Source organism: Microtus ochrogaster, linkage group LG8 (assembly GCF_000317375.1).
Source record: "Microtus ochrogaster isolate Prairie Vole_2 linkage group LG8, MicOch1.0, whole genome shotgun sequence".
NCBI lineage: Eukaryota > Metazoa > Chordata > Mammalia > Rodentia > Cricetidae > Microtus > Microtus ochrogaster.
Window position 1 is genome coordinate 24,362,385 of NC_022033.1, and position 18,393 is coordinate 24,380,777.

Sequence of the window (18,393 nt, forward strand, 5' to 3'; positions counted from 1 at the left end):
CACAGAGTTCTCATGTATCTCACCCAAAGTGTCATTAAATTAGAGTTCTGTGTGAGTTTCAGTTTAAGGACCAATACGAGATGCTAGCATTATAAAGTCCATACTTTCTCCAATCTCCTTGTTCTGATGCTAACCCTTTCCTACCCCAGGACACATGCATATAGTTACTACTTCCCCTTTAAGCTCCTCTGGACTGTGGAAGTTTCTCAGATTGCCCTTGTTTGGGGGCACCTTCCACAGTTTGGAGGGGAATTGCTCAAGCATCTCATAGCATGTCCCTTAGTCAGGGCTTGGGATTCATGAGATGTTATGATTGGATTGAGGTTGTGAGTTGTGAGGCCACAAAGGTAAAAGGACAATTAAAAAGGTTAATTGTGGGCTTGGAGGGATGGCTCAGCTGTTAAAGGCTAGGCTCACAACTAAAAATATAAAAATGGTAATTGTGATGGAGTTCTTTTTTTCCCCCAAATATTTGTGTGTGTAAGTGTTTTGCCTGCATGGGTGAATGTGTACTGTGTACATGCAGTATTTGATGCCTGAGGAAAACAGAAGGGGACATCTGATCCCTCTGGAACTGGGATAACAATCAGTTGTGGCCACCATGTGGGTGATGGGAACCCAACCTGGGTCCTCTGGAAGAGTAGAAAGCGCTCTTAACCACTGAGCCATCATTCCAGCCCCGCCATCTTTTAAGGAGGGCCTATCAAAATATCTGAGGCAAACCTTAAACTCATAGCAATCCTCCTGACTTAGTCCTCAGTCCTCTGAGTACTACACTACAGGTGTGCACCGGCATGTCCAGCTAAAGTATCTTTTGCTTGGCCTCATCACAAGGGTGCACACTGGTACCACAATCTGACGGTTAATGTGGACATGGTCATCTGGCTGGGGTAAGTGCATCAGTTTCTCGGGTACTTAGACATCTCCACACACACTCTTGGAAAGGCTACTAGCAGATGCAATCAGCACTTCAGGATGGGCATTATGCTCCATGCTTTGAGGACTGTGGGGCACACAGCTGAAATACTGTGGTGGTTTATCTTTTCACTGATTCATTCAGCTGCTTCTATCAGGATGGAATTGGGAATATTTATGTCATACTTTCAGCTACAACCCAGTATTGCTATATTATTTTGTTGCTTAATTTTTTTCCTCCAGCATTGTCTGGGAACACTTTAAGTTGACCTGCGTCTTTCGGTATGATGGCATCAGTGTGTGTGATTGTGTGCATGTGTGTGTAGTTGTTATTTTCTTTGCTTTTTGTGGGAGTGTTAAGACAAGGTTTCTCCATGTAGCCCTGGCTGTCTGAGAACTTAATCTGTAGACCAGACTGGCCTCAAACTCAGAGATCCACCTGCTTCTCCCTTCTGAGTGCTGGGATTAAAGGCATGTGCCATCACCCTTGGTCGATTTTTTTCTTTTTAATTAAACACTTTAAAGGATTTATTTTTCTTTCTTTATGTGTATGGGTGTCTTACCTGCATGCATATCCATGTACCACATGCAGGCTCGGTTCCTATGGAAGCCAGAAACGGGTCCTGAATCCCGGGGAACTGGAATTATAGATGGCTGTTTGTTGGCTGCCATGTGGGTACTGGGAATCAAAACTGCATCCTCTGGAAGCATCCAATGCTCTTAACTGCTGAGCCGTCTCTCCAGCCCTATGCATAGTATTTCTTTATTTTTCTGGTTCATCTTGTTTATTTTCTGCCTCATTTCTCCGAGGAGCCCTGGCTTCTTTTACTGAAGAATGGTATTAGGAACCAAGATCTCAGGCTTAGCTAGTAAGGTGCTTGCTGCCAAACCTGATAACCTGAATTAGATACTAGAGATCCACATGGTGGAAGAAGAGAATTGACTCCTGTAGGTACACAGACACACACACGCACGCACGCATGCGCACACACACACGCATGCATGCACACACAAGACACCAAGATCGCTACACTGGGTGAGCTCTTTGCTATGGAGTATGATTATTTCTAGCAAAGAAATACATATGTGTTTGAACCCATGCATATGTGCATGTTTTTGTAAATACTTTAAAACAGATCTTGCCTCAAGTTTATTTGTGAAACAGCACTGGAACTGACCACCTGCAGACAGTGCGTGGGAGTGTCTGTCCCACGAGTTCATCTGTCTTCACATTAGCAGAGAGAAGCCTTCACACCTTTGAGAGTCTGAACTGGAGCTGCAGCTTCAGCCTTGGTTTGAGCTTGGGCTATACTTGGCATAGCCTGCAACCCTTAGCCATGTAGCCCGGAATCTGCTTCCCAGGCTTGGGGGAAGTGATGAAAGCAAGACAGTTGAGTTTGGAGTTGGGGCTTTGGTATCTTGGGCTTAACTGGTTGCCTTAGGCTTCCCAAGGGCCTTGATAGCCTCTGCATGTGAGCGCTTTGCCTTTGCATCGCTTGCCTGCATCTTCTTCAGGCCTTTCTTGTGCTTCTTGGCAAAGCGTATGTTCCGCAGGAATGTTTGGAGTTGGCCCCCTTAAGAAATTTGTATCTTTGTGACAGGTGTTTCTTGATGCCTTTTCTGTGCCATTTTTGGAATTGGCTGTGTGTGGTATGGTTTCTGGACTTTGCGATGTCTGCATGGTAACCATGGTCCAGAAGTGCCTAGGACTTCTCTGTAAACAGTTATATACGTAATCACTCACCTCTAAATTATGCTGAACGTGAGTTCATTTGCTATCTCCCGCTCTCATTCATGCTAGTTCCCTCCCCAGGAGTCATATTTATCTAAAGAGCGTTGCTCAGTAACTTGTCATATATGTCTCTGTTTCCGAAAACAAACAAAACAAAACAAAAACAAAAACACCGAAAAAAGTTTGAGTTTAACAAGTAACCAAAAGTCAAATTCACATGTAGAAGGGGAAGGGCATGGTGGCTAGCTTTCTGTCCAGTCTCTTCCACGTGCTCCCCACTGTTCTGAGAACAAAGAACAAGTTTTTCGGCCTCGAAGGCTTTGCTGAGTCCTGGCTCTTGTCTAGCACAGCCCCATTTCCTACCATGTTCCTACCTGGGTCTCCCACTGTGACCATGCCCCTTCCTTCCCATGCTCCCTGCCCTCCCTTTCACCCACCCCAGGGTGTCTGCCCACACTAGTTCTCTGCTGAATCTCTTTTCCCTGCTCTTTATCCAGTTGTCATCTATAACCTGCCCATCTTGGCTCAGTCCTCACTTCTGCTGGAAAGCTGTCTCATCCCCAAGACTGGGCCAGCATCCTGCCTGAAACACGTAGAGCACATTGTATCTGTTCGGCAGCCCTTACTCAGCTGCAGTGTGACCTGTTGCTATCCCTTTCTTCTGGAATCCCACAGGAATTTCTTAAAGACAGGGATGGGCTCTGCCTAGTTGCTAGTATACAACAGGAGTTCCAAAACTGAGAAGTCTGCATGTCTCAATCTTTATTCAAAGAGAATTTATCGAGAACCTCCTAGGTGTTGGCTCCTTTGAAAGTCTCTGGACTTTCACCAGGGAGAGAAGCAGACACTTTGTTGCTTCTTTGTTTGTTTGGTTGGTGTTTTGGTTATGGAGACAGTGTTTCTCTGTGTAACCCTGGCCGTCTTGGAATGCCCTCTGTAGACCAAACTGGCCACAATAGCAGAGATCCACCTGTCTCTGCCTTCTAGGCATGCGCCACATCTACTCTTTATAGGATGGCCTGGGCAGGTGTCCCTGAGAAGGTGACATGTGAGCAAAGACTTGAGTGAAGTGAAGGAGCAGAGTAACCTCTGAGGACACGCTGTGAGGCAGGACGGCACAGGACAGGGGAGGGATTATGGCCACGCTAATGGCTGGGATCTCGTGGCATTGCATAAGTCCTGAGTCTGTTTACGGGATGGAAGACTTGACCTTCAAGTGGGATCTTTGCACCATGTCATATACCCGTGAGCTGTGGAAATGGGACTGCACAGGACCTGGTGCCAGGGCCAGCATCCCTGTAGAAATCCTAACAGGCCAGGCCTCCGGAATGATGGGGGAGCCGGGCCTGTTCATCTCTGGTGGCTCAGCACAGGACCTGGCAGTGTTGGCCCACAAGACTTCCAAGACAACCTTTGCACTCCTGGTGGGTGAGGACTAAATGCCTTTGGAGGAGGACCCATGAGCCTTTGCCAGTGAGACAGCTAAGGAGTCAGGGCAGGGCTTTCTCACCTTCTCTTATCTTCTGGATGGCATCTGATCACACAGGTGGAGTCCTAGTTATATGGTCATGATTCCCTTGGACAAAGGTGGACACTGATGTTCAGAGAGATGGTAAGACCTATGTGAGCTAGCCATCAAGTCTTCCCAGAAATCATAACCTTACGTTCCTTACAGTAAGTCCCCTTTCTGGGCTTGGCCTGGGCTCCCAAGCAAAAGAAGTTCCCCTTAAAACAGAAATCTGTGTAGGGGGCGATCCAGGGCAAGGGAGTGGCCAGATGCAGGAACCCCTCAGGTTGAGGGTGTGTGTGTGTGTGTGTGTGTGTGTGTGTGTGTGTGTGTGCAAGTCAGACAGTCTGACCGCGAAGGGGCCGTGTAGGTGGCTTTGGAGGGTAAAGGTGTGCGTGGCCATGGACAATACCCCAGGAAGACACCCATCAGAAACGGAGGTGGGCAGAGGCTTCGTTTCAGCCTTCACGTGGCGCCCGTGAGCCATCGAGTCTCACGGAGTGATGAGAAGCTGGACCTGCAGGCCTTGAAGAGGATCCTGGGTTTTACCTGGGGTGGGAAAGGCATCCCCGGGTGAGCGGGGTCTCCCCAGTGGCGGGGGAGGGGTCTTCTCCTCCGCCTCTCCAACGCCTCGCCCCGCCCCGCCCCTGCGCCCAGCGCCGCGGGCTCTTATCCTCAGGTTTCCCTCGCCAGCGCGTGCGGGCTAGACAGAGGTGGCCCTAGAGACGGCAGGGGCCGGGCACCAGCAGCCACCTCCCTCTCCCTCCCCACGCTAACTCTCCGGGCGCCCTCGCCCGCCGCGGGCGGAGCTGGAACAGCGGCGCTCCATGATCCCCGCTCCCACCCTACCCTGTCCCTTCCTCCTCGGAGCCCCCCAGCGGCCGACGCGGTGCAGCCCGGCCCGGAGCTAGCAGGTACGTGCGCCCGGGCAGCCGCTGAGGGAGGGCAGGGAAAGGGGGCGGGAGCCGGGGAGGGCGAGGCGGCGACCGGGCCGAGATCCGCGCACACCCTCGGCCGCCGGGAGCCCTGTGATCCCGCGTGCGGAGACTGGGAGGCCCGGCACGGCTCCGCACACCAACCGCGATCTGCCGGCGCAGGGCCCGAGGCGGGGAGTGGCAGCGAAGGACAGCTCTCCTGACCTCCCGGCCGGTCGAAGGACACGCGACCCGGGCACACTAGCGCACGCCGGCCCAGCCAAGCTCAGGCTCCCTGGACCATCCCGCTGCAATCGCTGACCGGCCGGGTCCGGCCTGGTCTGTCCGGTGGCGTTGGTGGTCAAGGGCAGGAGCAGGGGGTGTGAACTGCGGGCCGGCGGGCGCGGGGGAGGCGGGAGGCCGGGGTTCTGGGGCTTTCCGCGCGGAACTTTGGGTATAACAGCGTGGACCTGCGTGTGTGCATCTGCGCGCCCGAGGCTTTGTGTACTACGAGTGCGTGTGTCTATCGATTGGGTTTGCGAAGCTTCACCCAGCCTCGCAGTGTGTCGAGCTCCCGGGTGGGTGTCAGCGTGCGCCATGGGTGGGGGTGCTGGACTCGGGCAGGTCTGGGTGGATTCGGCTTAGATCTTAGCAGTGCTAGAGGTAGCCTTTATTTCCTTTCTCTCTGTCTCCTTCCCTCTCGCATCCTTCCCTATCTCCCTCAATTTTACACTCTTGTGGGTACCACCAGAGTGACCCGTGGATCTGTGAGTCACACTTATTTCCGGGTTTGTGGGTATTGCTGTGGGAACAGTCCCGAAGGCTGTGAGTGTGGAACGGGAACGGGAGTGGGGGGTTCGGAGTGCTTGCCTTTTAGGAACTATAGGACAGCAGATACAATTGCTGGGGCTGTTTTGGGTTTGATCCGTGGGCACCAACATCTGTGTGACTCTGCTTATGTCTGGATAATTGATGAGCATGCCCTTGAGTAACTTACCAAGTGTCTAAAGACTAAACAGACATTTTAAAGCTATCAGAGAGACGACCTCCTTGTGTCTGCTCCTTCACCCAGGCATCCTAAGGAAAAAGTTTTGGGTAAAAGAGAGTCTTGCTCTAAGAATTTGGGTGCCCCCAGCTATCTTCTTGGATATGGAGGCTCTAATGTACCAGCCTAGGATAGGGGTTACAGGACACTCCCAAGTTCTTCAGGCCTGCTGAGGGCTTGATGGGTGGGGGCCACAAGTGGCACCTACTTTCAGGGTCTTAGCTTTTAGTACCAAGAGCAAAAAGTCAACCAGCACCTCCCTCCTTCCTATTTCTCCTCTGTGAACTGAGAGGAGATGGAGCAGGAGACAGGAACCCAGGGAGATTCAGAGGGATCTCTGCCCTTAGGATGCCCAAGGTTGATGTCTCAAGTGAGGGCTGAAAGAGCCAGGGAAGGAAGGTGGAACATGTGGGTTTGCAAGTGTTTAGGGAATAGAGATTATTGGGGTGCCCATTTTCAACTATTAGTCCCTAGTCCCCATACATACCGTGAGGTCTTGCTCTCGTTTTCTAAGATGGTGATAGAGCTGAGCTATTCCTGAGTGAGGCGCTAAGGTGACAGTCTAACAGGCAGTTGAAGCTCAGCAAGCGTGTATTAAACAGACACGTAGAGGAGGGACGCAGCCATGGAAAGGAGTTGTAAGCAGGACCAGCCTTTGAACTGAGATGAAAGACCATCTGCTTGCTAAGAGAACAAGTCCACATGGGAAGGTCAGAGAGACTTGCATTCAACCCCTTGGAGTTTTGCTCATTTATTCCTCTCATTTACCATCGCTTTATGTATTTGCTCCCGTTTGCACAGAAACACGGGCGCCCACAGAGCACTGGAGAATGACCTGAGAACACAGAGAACCAGCGTTCAGGTGTGTAAACACATCGGCACGAGAGTCACTCCAGGCCTAGGGTCTCTGTTACCTGGGCATTTAGTGCCTGGGCTGTGGATGTATGTGCCCGAAGGACGTCAGTGTATGTATGGGACATTGTGTGTCTGCTGTGAGATCAGAAGTGACACACCGGGGAGGTGTGCCTGTGGAGAAGAGTACAACCCGTCCAGTTACCAATGCCAGGTGTATGTTGTGAGGGGATGGTGGCCCAAGGCAGTCAGATTTGCAGGAGAAGGTGGGAATGAGAGCCTGTTGCATCCGCATGGCTCTAAGGATTGGCCTGACTGGGGCAGTAAGGGAAAGGAGAAAAGACAGACACATGGGGAAGTCACCAGGCCATAGACTTGTGGGGGCCGGAGAGGCTAAAGCGGACACTTTCTGCACACACTGTCTGTATTTGCATTTGGACCTGGGGAAGGCTTTGCCCTCCCTCTGAGCCTCATGTGGGGAAGGCTTTGCCACTTCTGTGGGACCAGTCCTTGAGATGGCCGTGCCCATGCCAACAGTACCTTCTCTGAGAACTTCACCTGCTTCCTACAGGAACTCGAAGCTTACGAGGTGAAATCTTTTTTTTTTTTTTTTTTTTAATATCTTGGCAACTAATGCACCAAAACTCACTGAATAGAATCGGGAGTGAAATAAACAGAACTCCAGCGAACTCAGTCCAGTCCGTGGCTGTAGGTTGGTGGCCTTTTGGCGCAAGAGCATGTGTGCACTGAGTCTGTCTGGTATGTGTCCAGGGATTTGGTAGTGTTTCCTCTTTGCCCCCACCCCCAGTCCCTGCCTACTTACACAGAGGTGTTTGGCTTTGAGCTCAGTTAAGGTTTTCCATTCTCCAGCTTCCTCTAAATTCCTCCGTCATGAAGACACCCATTATTAATACTTACTAAGTACTCTATAAACACCTTACACGTGGGCTACTGCAGCCTCTCCATTAGCACAGTGCAGGAGGGAGTAGTAGCAGTATTGTCACTGGGAAATTTTTTTTTCAATGAGAAAACTGAGGCCTGCAGAGGCTAATTGCACCCGCCACTGTGGAGTGGTGCCCCAGCACGGGCCACATCGCTCTGCTGTCCATAGCTCCCCACAGTTGTGCCAGGGACAAGTGGGATACTGAGCTTCAGCAGGCAATTTCAACTGGCATTATGTTTTCTCTTCTAGCTGCCAAGGGGCCAAGGCATGAGCTGGGGTTGTTCTTCCCAATGGCATCTCCCCCTGGTCTGGAACTGAAGACATTGAGCAATGGTCCCCAGGTTCCAAGGAGACCAGCCCCGCTGGGCCCAGTGGCGCCATCCAGGATGGGTGTGGAGAATGCCTGCTTCTTCTCTGAGGAGCATGAGACTCATTTCCAGAACCCTGGGGATGCCAGACTGGGTAGCACCCCCAGTCCCCCTGGAGGTGTCCCCTCACTGCCCCGGTCCCAGCGGGATGATCTTTCTCTGCATTCAGAGGAAGGGCCAGGCCTGGAACCTGTGAGCCGCCCAGTGGACTATGGCTTTGTTTCTGCTCTGGTTTTCTTGGTGAGCGGAATCCTCCTGGTGGTAACAGCATATGCCATCCCTCGAGAGGCCCGAGTCAACCCTGACACAGTGACAGCAAGGGAGATGGAGCGCCTGGAGATGTACTACGCCCGCTTGGGCTCGCATCTGGACAAGTGCATCATCGCGGGCCTGGGGCTGCTCACAGTGGGTGGCATGCTTCTGTCTGTGTTGCTCATGGTCTCTTTGTGCAAGGGTGAGCTGTACCGCAGGCAGACCTTTGTCCCTGGCAGGGGATCCAGGAAGACCTATGGCTCCATCAACCTGCGTATGAGGCAGCTTGCTGGGGATGGGGGCCAGGTCTTAGTGGAGAATGAGGTTGTCCAAGTCTCAGAGACCAGCTATACCACACAGGGCTCTTAAGTAAGAGTCCACCCTATCTTGCTGCTTTAGCTGAAGAGCTTGGAAGTCCCCCAAAACTTGGGGCTTCAAAGTGAGATCCACAGAGGGCCCTGTGGAGGGAGTTTTGGTGCTGGGGTGGGAGCAGCCTGGGTTCTGGCTTAGGCCCTACTCAGGCAAGCACTGCTGATGTGTTTTGCAGCTTGAAGTTTTTGCATAAGGCTTTGTTTGGAGGATGGCTTCTGCTGCTAAAAATACATTTTTGGAAACCACTGCTCTTAGAAGATGAGGTTGCTTGGCATTTCTCAGGGTTGGGACTCATGCGAAAGGGTGACCCCCGTTCCTCATGCCTTGGGAATTCTGAGACCCCACTGTCTTCACTAGCCAATTGAGAGTGTTGGGTGATCATCTGGAATAGAGCGTGGCTTCATGGTGATGGGAGAAGTCGGTTCTGAGTTGACCCCCTGCAGTACCCAACTGACTGAACCATAACCCTTCCCTCTCCAGGCCTCGGTTGCTCCATCTCTAAAGTGAGGAATAGGATTGGGTGAGCCACCGTGAGCCACATCTGCCCTGGGAATAGGAAGCCAGTCTGCCTCTGGCCAACCTACAAAGAGGGATGAAGGTTTTTGACAGGGACTGACCATTGTCAGTGCCACCTTCTGGCCTGCATTGGTGACTCCCAGTGCCAGGAGCAGTGGTTCTCATGGTCCTGCTACAGAGCCTGGGTGAACGGGTTTGGTTCAATCCAGAATTTGACCCAGTGTGAATTGGTCTTGGAATTTGGTTTCCTATGATGGCTGATTTTCTGCAGTGGTTCCTTTCAAAAGCGCACTGGGCACCTAGGTGTGAGGACTTGGTTGTATTTCTGTGGGCATGTTGGGGGTTTATCACCTCCCCCTCCCCCTTAGTGAGCTGTTACTTAGGCCTGATCTCATCCTGGTAGCAGAAAACAGTTTTCCTTAATGCTGAATTAGTAATGTCTGCCTTTCCTTCTCAGTGAATTTCAGTTGCCAGTCATCTGCGGGGGACATATAAGGTACACTTAAGTGGCCTGGAGACTCCAGCCACATGGATTGCTGTTGGCATTCTGTCTTCAGTGAAGTATTTCTGGGATCCCTCCAAACTTTATTTAAACTTCTGACAATGGAAGTAGACATTAGGGGACAAGGAGATGGTGGCAGACATTTGGGGAGCACTGTCCAGGCCAAAAGGCCCCAGAAGACTTCCAGAGCACATACTGTCTAGGCTATGGGAAGACTCTAAAAGGGTCATTTCCCTGAGCCCCTGCTCCAGGCAGGTCCCTCGCCCTCCATCTTAGCTGCCTGTATAAGCTGAGATCCTAGCTGTTGGTGGGGGTAAGAATCTGGGGTGGCACAGGGACTGTAGGCTGGAGAGGTCCTGACTGTGTGGAACATGAGCCTTCAGCTCAGGCAGCTTGAACATCTGGGCAGTATAATATCACAGCTTCCGAGACAGATCAAATGTCTGCTCATTGGCGGTTTTTGCCTAGAGCAGAGAGCTGGGGGAGGGCTGAGGGGGACAAAATTGTGCAGCTTGCCTTTGGAGGTTCTGCTAGTGTGGCTGAACTAGGACAAAGCTCATGAGAGCAAAAGGTCCCGATCCCAGGACTTCTTCAAATATGTTGATTTTTCCCCTGCTAGAGCAGGGAAATACTGGACAAGGTGGCAGGAACCATGCTAGATGAATCACAGTGAGGTAGGACATTGCCAGTGACGGGCCCCAGCTTCCCCAACCATGATAGTAATAAATGTATCAATCGGAGCAGTTTGGATTCTGGTGGCAGTAGAGGAGGCATGCTAGGCTACAGTTCCTACTGAGAGTCTCTGCCTACCACTATCCATTTGGGTCAGTTTAAGCACAATGAAATGTACTTAGGAGCTAAATCTGCTGGAAAAAATATAGGAATGGCAGATTTTTTTTCCCAAGCCAGTGGAACCTGCTTTGCATTCTGATGGGAAACTTCTTTAGAAACCACATGCAAATGGATCAAGACAGGCATTACCTTGTCCGTGAATTAAGATGATTTGAGAGGCGCTGACAGTATTTCCCCAAGATGCAGCCGAGATCTCACAGCCCATGGACCGAGGCTTAGGAAGGAGCCAGGGATGGATGAGGAGTGTTGAGAACCTTCTGTGGGTCTCTTTTGGATTAGATGTGGAGTTGTCTCTGTGGCCGCTGGAACATGCCTGCCTCCCTTCTAAGAACTGCCTCTGCCACCCCATTAGGTTCCCAATATTGCTTTCCTCATTGTATCTGAATAGACAGAGCTTTCTGAACTGGTAAGATCTGGGTTTGAATATGAGCTCTGCCACTTACTGGCTGTGTGAGCTTGGGCAAGTTACCCCACCTCTCTGTTTAAGTGGGCTAACTGGGTCATACCACATTCCTAGGGTGAGAAACATGGTTGGCATATGTAGTAGGTGTTATGTTTGAATGAGAGGATGAAACAAGAACATCCTATTCCTGACAGGGCAGGCAGTGCCCTGTGCAATGTCCTGGAGCCCCACAGTACCTGCCCAGCTCCCTGGAGTCTTGCTGGAATACTGTCTTAGGGTCAGAAGATCCCATGACTAGCAGTGTGGGCATGGCTTGTCAGTGGGTCTGCAGCTGGAATGTCCTCTCTGGGCCTTGGTTTAGCTTTGTTTCAGGGGTTTCCCTGAGGGAGAAAGGTATGACATAATACAGTGATAACTGGACCTAGGAGACACTTGCTGAGGCAGAGGAATCTGTAATCCTGACTCTTGCTCATCTGAGGGCCAGGCCTGTCATCACTATCTCCATTTCCTTACAGGTACTGTCTGAGTCTCCCAGACAACAGGGGTTGCTGGCTGATTCGACCACCATTGTTCCTTTTCTTGGGAATAGCATCACCTTCCTAGGGATTTTCTTTCAAATGTCCTCCTCCCTGCATACACAGTTCTGTGCACGAGGACACACACACACACACACACTCACACACACTGCACCCTGTCTATACCTCTGCAGCTTTCTCATTTGACCTTGCTTGGGAGCCAAGGACTCAGCCTCTGGCTGCAGAGCTCTAAGCCAGGGCATCCTCTGGAAGCTGATGATGGTTTCTTCCTCTGTCTGCCACAGACCCCATGGTTTTAAGCTCACCATCCTCCTAACAACAGTCCAGTGTCCTCTTTAGTTCCCCTCCTGTTTCCTTATTGGGAAAAGAAGAGAGTTCTGGGGGATTCCAGAACCCTGGCACTAGGGGACGGGACTGAGCTGAGAACTGGGGGAACCAGGTCATGCTGGTTACCACAATCAGGTGGATGACAGCAAGCATGGGGCAGGAAAAGAAGGGCAAGAAGCCAGAGGTGAGGTTACATTATAAGTAGGATGTCAGTGGTATGGACATTGGTGGGGAGATGTCTCCCATTTGGTTTGTTGGTTTTCTCTCTAATTTCTCCACGGTTAGATTGATCTGAGAGGGAAGCTTGCTGGAGTCTTTGCTGAACTGGAGTGGCAGGGAGTGCCCATCAGTGGAGATAGCTTGCTGGGGTCATAGCTGAACCAGAGTGGCAGGGAGTGCCCATCAGTGGAGGTAGATTGCTGGGGTCATGGCTGAACTAGAGTGGCAGGGAGTGCCCATCAGTGGAGGTAGATTGCTGGGGTCATGGCTGAACTGGAGTGGCAGGGAGTGCCCATCAGTGGAGGTATGTTAACATTGCCAGGAGTTAGGTATCTTCAGACATGGAGCATAATGGAATTAGTTGGATTTAGCTGAGACTCCCCTAAGCTTCCAAATTGTTCATTTGAGAAGAACCAGAGTCTTTGGGGCCAGAGCCTGATTTTTGTCCTGCTCTAGCTTCTTGTTCTCGAGCCCATGTGCATCATTCCCTTTCCTCGTTTGTCCTGAGCAGATGGACAGCAGGACACCTGCATAGTGCAGAGGATGGCGCAGTGTTGGAGCATTGCCTGCACATGAATCTCAGAGGGACAGAGGCCAATCCTGAGGGTCCATGGAGGCTGGTTCGTCAGTGTAAAGGATGACTGCTCATGTGCTTGGCAATCGTTAGTGTTCCCTGGCCTGTTTCTTCTGGAAAGCAGCTGCGCTAGTTGCAATGCCTACCCCGTGAGACTATGGCGATGGGTAAATGTGTCTTTAAAGCACTTAGCACAGTGCCCTGCATTTTCTAATAGCCCCAAACTGCTATTCATGTTCTCTCATTCATCCATGGTATCCTGCCATGGTTTGACAGATAAGCACAGTCCTGGCTGGGCTGCACCCAGGCTGTCTTGTGCAGGATGGCAAGACTTTGCTGTGATATGGAGTGCAGAGGGAGAGGAGAGAGGAAGAGAGGGGAGGGGAGAGAGAGGAGAAGGAAGAGGAGGAGGAAGAGGAGGAGAAAGATCTGTGTGAGTTGGAGGTTAGGTTGTTTTGGAAAGGGAGTGCTTAATAAGAATCTTAAACAACTAGGAAGTATTGATGTGGAGAATTGGGAGGGTTCCAGGCAGAGAGAGACATGTGATCAGAGGCTTAGGTCTCAGCAGCTAGTGAGATGAAGGAGATAGGGGGTACACAGGTGACTGAGGAGTGCCTGGGCTTCATCACCTGGAGAAGGGGGACAGGTGCAGGATACCACGAGAAGGCTGCAAGGCATGAATGTGGCATTGTGGTGACAGGGCCTGTCCTCCCTATACTTTCAGATTTGCCTGGAAGGAAGACTTCTATGTCAGATGCACTGTGGGAACAATACTGTAGCATCCTCCGACCCTCCTTTAGGGTAAGAACTACAGCTAGAGGACATGGCCTTGACTCCATGCCTCAACTTGGCAGCCTTTTCATATTTGACTTCTCAGTCTCCAAGGTCAGGGTGGCGGCTGATGGTCTCCTGGGTCTAAGGAAAAGCAGCAAGTAAGAGGAGACTCACTAATCAGTTCTGGCCCAAGGGAACAAGGACAGGGAAAGGAGGCAGCTGCCATGCCAACCTCTTCCTGGGAGGTGTGGCATCTGGGTCAGTATTGACTCCGGGGCCAATGACATTCACTAAACCTGTCTTCTCTTCTTTCCTCTTCTTCCCTACTTGATTCCTTTGTGTACCCACATCTATCATTGAAGCTACTCATGGGCGAGCTGTGTCACCATTGCTGATCATGATTCTTTCCATCAGAGATTAAGGCAGGAGTCCAACCAAATGCCAGAGTTTTGCAGGTATATCAACGAACACAGTAGTTGGCCATGGCAGTGGTGGCAAGATTAAAGGGAGTGTCTGCTCTGACCCACTCAAGCATTCTTAGTCATTCTTTCAGCAGAGGTTTGAGTAGTTGCTATGTTCCATTTTAGTTTTAGCATTTAAGAGACGAAAACCCAAGGAGTACTGACAGAGGGACCTATGGCGGCTTGGAGGGATGATGGTGTCAGGGATCAGGAAGAAGGGCAGGTCCTGTCCTCTCAGAGATGTCTGCCTACCTCCAGAAATGGGCTATCCTGGCTTGGAGAGCAGCCAAGCTGAATGTAGAGTTCTCCCCAGGACCACGGAGGCTGGGTGCTGACCAGGGTGCTGAATTGTCATGGTAATTCCTGACAGGGTAGCTGAGTGAAGAGGAAGGAGAGCTAGTGTGTTCTTTTTACTAAGGACCCTTGTGACTGTTTTGGTCCACACTGAGCAGGAAAAGCTTGGATGTGAAGACAAAATTTCTGTGGTCTGTGTGGCCCTGGGGAAATCTTTCTCATGCATCTGCTGTTTCCTTTGATTGGCTTTTTCCTTTGTTTAGTGCAGATAGCTTCCATCCTATCAACCCCAGAGGGCCAAGGAGAGCAGCAGCAGCTGGGATCTAGTGGAAAGATCCAGCACAGAGCCCAAGCCCAGCTTTGGGGCCTAGAGGAGCCCCTTAACTCACCCTCAGAGGGGTTTAACGGGGCTATCTCCTGCAGAGTGGAGGTGGTGTCACATGGTATCAGATGCCCCTTCTAACCTGGGTGCTGCTAGTGAGGTAGCTGTTGAGTGCTCAGGAACATGTACGCCTAGCCAGCAGGCTCAGTTTTGGAGTCTATGTCCATCCCTGGGATTACGCAGAACTTTTCCTTTCTCAGATAGCTCCTCTTTCCCAGATCCTGGGATGGGTTTTGCCTGTGGGTCATGGCCAGGTGAGATCTGGTTCTACTGAAAAGAACTTAGGAGTTTTAGAATCAGGCTGGTTTAGTTCTGCCACCCCTCAGGGCTGTGTCCAATACCTTGACTAAAGCCTCCAGTCTTCATCTCAGGTTGTAGCAAGTACCGTCTGGGATAAGAAGCTGCGCATACTATGGGTAGTAGATAAACACTTGTCTCCCCACTGGTTTGGCCCAGAGTTCCTCTCCTTTGTGTCTGAGCTCCATTCTCACTTACCCATATGCCTTTAGTAATGACACCTGCCGACACCCACTGGACCCCCACTCCCTTTAATAAGACACATTTAGTGGTACTTCCCAGCAATCTGCAGGCAAGTGTAACACCCATTTCACATATGAGGAAGGCTGTTACCAGTCGTGTGCTGGAGTCATTCCCACACTTGGTTTCTGTCAACCTAGCAGACCTTTCTAACCCTCTCTGCTTTAGAAGTGAGGCTCAATAATGACCTCAGGGTGGCTATCTCATAAGGGCGCCCATTTATTTAAAGACACTTATGAAATATGCTTGAATGAGCCATAGGGTTAAGGGAATGGAATGGCTACTAGGGGTACAACCAGGTAAAATGTAAATATGCATGCATTAATCATGTATGCCATCAACCGAGACTGGCTGACTTAGTTCTCTGTTCCCGATATCCGGGTGAAGGTAAAGGGCTATCTGTTCACTAAACCCAATTCAGTGTACACATGGAATGCGGGGAACTTGTCAAAAGGCAAGTTCACTGGGGCTAGAGAGATGGCTCAATGGTTAAGAACAGTGGCTGTTCTTCTGGAGGACCTGGGTGCAATTCGCAGCATCCGCATGACAGCTCACAACTATCAGTAACTCCAATTCCAGGGGTTCTGATGCCATTTTTGGCCCATGTGTGCACCAGATATGCAACCAGTGCACATACATACATGCATGCAAGACACCCGTATACACAAAAAGAATTAAAATTCAAATTCACATGTAGTAAGTCTGAGGCTGCTCCAAGGGTGTTCATTTCTATCAAGACTCCAGGGAGCACTGCTGTTGGTGCTATGTGGAAAGACTTCCTTTCGCAGTTCTCCAACCTGCATGATTCACAAGTTGCCAACAAGGGACTTGAAGGCCTTTCCTGAGAGCGGTAGATTGGGGCCCAGGATGTACTGTTGACATACAACAAGCATTTAGGAGACAGGAGGCTGTGGCATGCAAGAGCGTGGTACCCATCTACATCATAGGACGCAATCACAAAAGGCTCAGCAGACCTGTGCCAATGCCCCTTCCCAATGGCTGAGATGGGGACAAGCATAAGGGCATTCCTGGGACCTCTTGCTGCTAGTCTGAGAGGTGATGCAGGTTATCACACCCAGGTGTACTCAGTCCACTGAGACTTGAACTTGGAACTGAGCTGAGTGGGCACAAGGTGACAGTGAAAGACATTCACTTTCTGAGGCAGATCTGGGCAGCTGCTGTCTTACAGTTCCCACTTCTCAGACCATGGTGACGAGCTAACTGGCCCTTAGGTTAAATGAGTATTTACTGCACTGAACTTCCAGACTGGCCTGTCCCATTCAGTTGTCCCTGTAAACCATTACACTGTGAATTTCCCAGCACTTGCTTTATGTAGCTTATAACCACTGTCACGGTTCAGTGGTTACCCAGGTCCTTTACTGTGAGTAGGAGATGGGCCTTTCACTGCCACAAGCACTGCCTTAGTGAGGTGCTCAGACTGACTGATGCGTCCTAGGATCCGTCCAGTGATCAGGGCCTTGCTGGTTCTTACTGCCCATACCCTTACTCTTGGCCACACTTTCCTTTTGACCTGTTCTAGGGAGCAAATTCTGGGTCAAGCCCAGCTGAAGTGATTGAGAATGTGGCATTCCAAGGGCAAATAAGGCCTAGGCCTGGTGGCTAGGATGCCTGCCGTGAGCATCTAGAGATGCACAATGATCAGCGAGCAAACAAATGTTACTGACAGGTAAAGCTGGGACTATGCCTACTGGTGGAACCTTTGCTAGAACTGCAACAAGTGTACAAGATCAGGTGGTAAGAGAGCATGAAGGGATCCGTGGACTTGTTTTCCCTCTGTGACAACAGCCATGGATCAATGACAAAATGTCAGCAATGACAAGAGAAATCATGAGAAAGCTAGGTTCCAGAGAGAGGTTGTACAGACTTGTTACCTGTGCTTCACCTGTGTGTCAATAGGTGCTAACTCTAGCACAGGAATGCAGCCCCATTTAGTACTTGATACATTCCTGGGGTCAGGGTCTTAGGAGACTCATGCCTTAGACTGGAGGTTGGCTGAAGCTCATGACTAAGGAGATAAATGTAATGCAAAACCTAGCCAGCTCTAAGAATAGAAAAGAATGCAAGCCAAGAAGAGAAGGTGGGATGTGGGCCGGTGCATCCTAGAAATAGTATGAGTGGTCTATTTAGCACCAAAAAAGACAATGGATTTAGAAGTAGACCTTGCTTCTATTTGTAAGCCACTGGGTGAGCTATGAAATTCAAACCAAGTGAGAATGATGCTCTGCATCTCATTACATGTCCAAAGGTTTCAGGAATTTCCCCCAGAGAAAAGACCATCGTGCATCACATCCAGCCCAGAACACCCCCAAAGTCAAACCCAACTCCATGACTGGCCACAGCCACCCCACGGTGGCCATTATCAAAGCCACAAGTCCTCCTCCTCAAAAGCAAGCTGCTCTGGTCTCTGCCCTGCATGGTCTTGCTCAAAATTTTCTATTAAAGAATACAAAATACAGGACAAGAATATAAACAAGATATGACTTGACACCCTTAGCTTGGCTTCAAGCAAGTTTTTGGTGAAGTAAGAAGAGTGTGGCTGTTTTGGAAAATACTGGCAGTTCCTCAAAAAGTTAAAGCATTACCATGGGACCCTGCAAATCCATCCCAGACTTATTCAACGACTTGAAAACATCTGCCCACACAAAAAAGTTGTACACGAATGTTAACATCATTCAACATAACAAGGAAAGGGACAAACGATCCAAGTATCCAACAACTGCAAAAGGACAGATGTGATGCAGCCATCCCGTGGCTGTGCAGTCACACAATAAAGTGTTGCTATGATCACATGAGCAGTGAAAGCAAGGTGTGGAAGATGCGGGACACACAAAGGCCATATAGTGAGTGACTTCATTTATGAGAACTGTCCAGAATAGGCAAACTGTAGACAACTGACTGGGGGATGCCTGGGCTGGGGGAGGGAACTGAGAGTGATTGCTGATGGGGATAACGGGTTTTGGTTGTTGTTTTGGAGGAATTAGATCTGGGGTGGGCGCATATGCAGCACTGTGAATACCCTACGACTCACTGAGTTGTGTACTTTAAGAGGGTGAATTTCCTGGGTATGTAAATTCTCTTAATAAAGTTGTTAATAA

General features: G+C 50.3%; 1 protein-coding gene across 4 annotated transcripts; it reads left to right on the top strand.

Annotated features, from left to right (window-relative positions):
• The first annotated feature begins 4,505 nt into the window (after positions 1-4,505).
• Tmem74b (transmembrane protein 74B) lies at positions 4,506-18,390 on the top strand. Of its 4 annotated transcripts, none has more exons than XM_026787266.1 (3): positions 4,506-5,068; positions 6,915-6,975; positions 8,158-18,390. In XM_026787266.1, exon 3 carries the CDS (start codon positions 8,199-8,201, stop codon positions 8,895-8,897), a length of 699 nt encoding a protein of 232 aa, XP_026643067.1. In that variant the 5' UTR covers positions 4,506-5,068; positions 6,915-6,975; positions 8,158-8,198; the 3' UTR covers positions 8,898-18,390. The 4 variants fall into 4 exon arrangements, with proteins under 4 accessions (XP_026643067.1, XP_026643069.1, XP_026643070.1 ...); XM_026787268.1 differs by lacking the exon at positions 4,506-5,068 and adding an exon at positions 5,118-5,407; XM_026787269.1 differs by lacking the exon at positions 4,506-5,068 and adding an exon at positions 5,425-5,448.
• Positions 18,391-18,393: the final 3 nt, after the last annotated feature.

Excerpts from the sequence above, each read along its gene's own strand:
- Tmem74b (XM_026787266.1), top strand. The coding sequence starts at position 8,199 with ATGGCATCTCCCCCTGGTCTGGAACTGAAGACATTGAGCAATGGTCCC.